The sequence below is a fragment of the Ooceraea biroi genome, chromosome 11, assembly GCF_003672135.1.
Source record: "Ooceraea biroi isolate clonal line C1 chromosome 11, Obir_v5.4, whole genome shotgun sequence".
Classification (NCBI taxonomy): domain Eukaryota; kingdom Metazoa; phylum Arthropoda; class Insecta; order Hymenoptera; family Formicidae; genus Ooceraea; species Ooceraea biroi.
The window spans coordinates 8,075,217-8,077,457 of record NC_039516.1 but is presented as its reverse complement, the minus strand read 5'-3'; the positions used below and the strand labels follow the sequence as shown (position 1 = coordinate 8,077,457).

General features: G+C 36.1%; 1 protein-coding gene across 1 annotated transcript; it reads right to left on the bottom strand.

Moving 5' to 3' along the window:
• LOC105275440 lies at window positions 1-1,667 on the bottom strand. The gene is made up of 3 exons (XM_011332265.2): window positions 779-1,667; window positions 269-361; window positions 1-200 (listed from the first exon to the last, which is right to left on the bottom strand). The coding sequence occupies exons 1-3, from the start codon at window positions 1,665-1,667 to the stop codon at window positions 1-3; spliced, it is 1,182 nt and encodes a 393-aa protein (XP_011330567.2).
• Between the last annotated feature and the right edge of the window lie 574 nt (window positions 1,668-2,241).

Sequence of the window (2,241 nt, the reverse complement as noted above, 5' to 3'; positions counted from 1 at the left end):
TCAGTACCACATGTTATTGAGAACAGTGTCGTATATACCGGACCAGTTCTCGGTGTCCCTTTGGAGATTAATTGAATAAAAATTACGTTTTATGAAAAACATTTCGGCAATTTCACGTTTCTTCAAATGCTTTTCTTCATGTAAAACGTCTACATTATGCCAGTCAAATTCATGATTCACACCACTCCTATGTTTGCTGACTACAGATTGATTATTCTCAAGTTTTTTATGTCAGATATATGCTCTCTAACACGAGTATCGAGCTTACGCTTAGTCTGACCGATATAACAAGCATCGCAGTCATTACAATTAATTCTGTACACCACACCGGTCCTAAGACCATTCTTCAGACGGTCCTTGCCTAGTTTAATTATTGAGTCAAGTCGCTTAGATACATTATAAACGGGACACAGTGCATAACGTCTCATAAGTCGTCCAACATCCTCACTCAAACCAGCGACGTAAGGAAATGAAATGAAATTATTCTTATGATTAGCATCAGAGTCACATCTACGAACGTCGTCAGTATAAAAAATGTGCTTAAGTCTTCTATTAATATGTCGATCAATAAAATTCAGAGGGTAACTATTATTTAGTAAAATAGAACGTATCAGTTCAATGTTAGACTCATGGAACCTTGCATCAGAAAGAAGAATTGCTCTGTCAACAAGACCAGTGATCACATTCATCTTATATTTGGTAGGATGGTTGGAAAAATAATTAATGTATCTTCCCGAATAAGTAGGTTTACGATACCAGTTAGTAATGAGTCTATCACCATCCCTGATAACGGTAGTGTCAAGAAAACTCAACTCATTATTAGACTCAACCTCATAAGTAAACTTTAATCTTTCATGGTAACCGTTAAAAGCATCAAGCACTTCCTGGATTTTGTCGCTTGGTAAGATCGCGAAGATGTCGTCAACATATCTGTAAAAAACTTTAATACCAAATGGCAACGAATCAATGCATGAGCACTCCAAATCCTCCATCACCAAAGTAGCAAGTGTGGGTGAAAGTGGAGAACCCATCAAACAACCAAAAAACTGTTCAAAGAACTGGCCGTTAAAACGAAAACTGGTTGAGCAAAGGATCAAGTCGATGGCATGTAAAAATTGCTGTAGGTTCAGTGTAGTTTTCGCGCTTATCAAAACCCATCTTTTCTCGATAACGTGCATGACCAGTTCCTTCGGTACATTAGTAAAAAGTGCCGTGACATCGAGAGAAATCAAGGACTCAGATGGCTCAATTGTCATTCCGTGAATGCGATTAACAAAGGACCAACTGTCAAGTATATGCGATGCAGGTTTAGGAATAGATTCAGATAATATCTTGTGAAAAAAATGTGCAACATTATAAATAGGACTGTCAACAGTTGAGACAATAACACGTAATGGATAGCCAGGTTTATGGATCTTAGGGAGACCATAACATCGTGGCAAATTACCATCTGTCATAAGTAACCATTTATAAGTACTGTTATTAATAATACCATTATCAAACCAAGATTTAACAAGTGAACTGAATCTATTCGTAATACGTTTCGATGGATCATTCTTTAATTTCTTATAAGTGGTCGAATCGCCAAGAATCTCCATCACTTGGTTAATATATTTCGATCTGCTCATTATTACCGTAACCTGTCCCTTATCAGCCCTTGTGACCATCAAGTCATTGTTCAAACTTAAACATTTCTTGCATTGATAAAAAGTACGAGAAACATAATCATCAATAAACGTGTTATGTCGGTTATTCTTTAAAAACTTCACTAATAAACTAGAAATAGAAGCTCTTATTGAATTGATAATGTCACACGACCAAGAAGAGCACTTCGATTCAACACTCTTAATAAAACCCAAAACAATATTGGAACGGTCCGCATTCCTCTGGTTGTCGATTGGTAGCGCAAACTTATCCCCAAGGCTCAAAAAACTCGACACAGGTTCCGGAACAATACAATCACTAATATTAACGATCCATTTACTCCTATCACTATTTAAAAAATTGTCAACTTGACTTTGAACACCAGAAATGCGATCACATTTATGTTTTAGTTTCCTTTTCGTGTGCATATTATGTTTGTAAATACGATGATGATTCAAAGTACAGAACTCAACAACAAGGTCAAACGATAAAGAAGAAGAAAGCAATTCAAACTCAATGTAACGAACCTTTCTTCGTAAAAAAGTCAAGTTGCGATTTATATCACTAATCTCAATGTTCAAAATGTACTAACTGGTA

Excerpts from the sequence above, each read along its gene's own strand:
- LOC105275440 (XM_011332265.2), bottom strand. The coding sequence starts at position 1,667 with ATGGTCACAAGGGCTGATAAGGGACAGGTTACGGTAATAATGAGCAGA. Across the intron at positions 362-778 it reads CACTACCGTTATCAGGGATG|GCAAGGACCGTCTGAAGAAT; the intron begins GTGATAGACTCA and ends TAATTAAACTAG. Across the intron at positions 201-268 it reads TTATATCGGTCAGACTAAGC|TCAGCAAACATAGGAGTGGT; the intron begins GTAAGCTCGATA and ends ATCAATCTGTAG.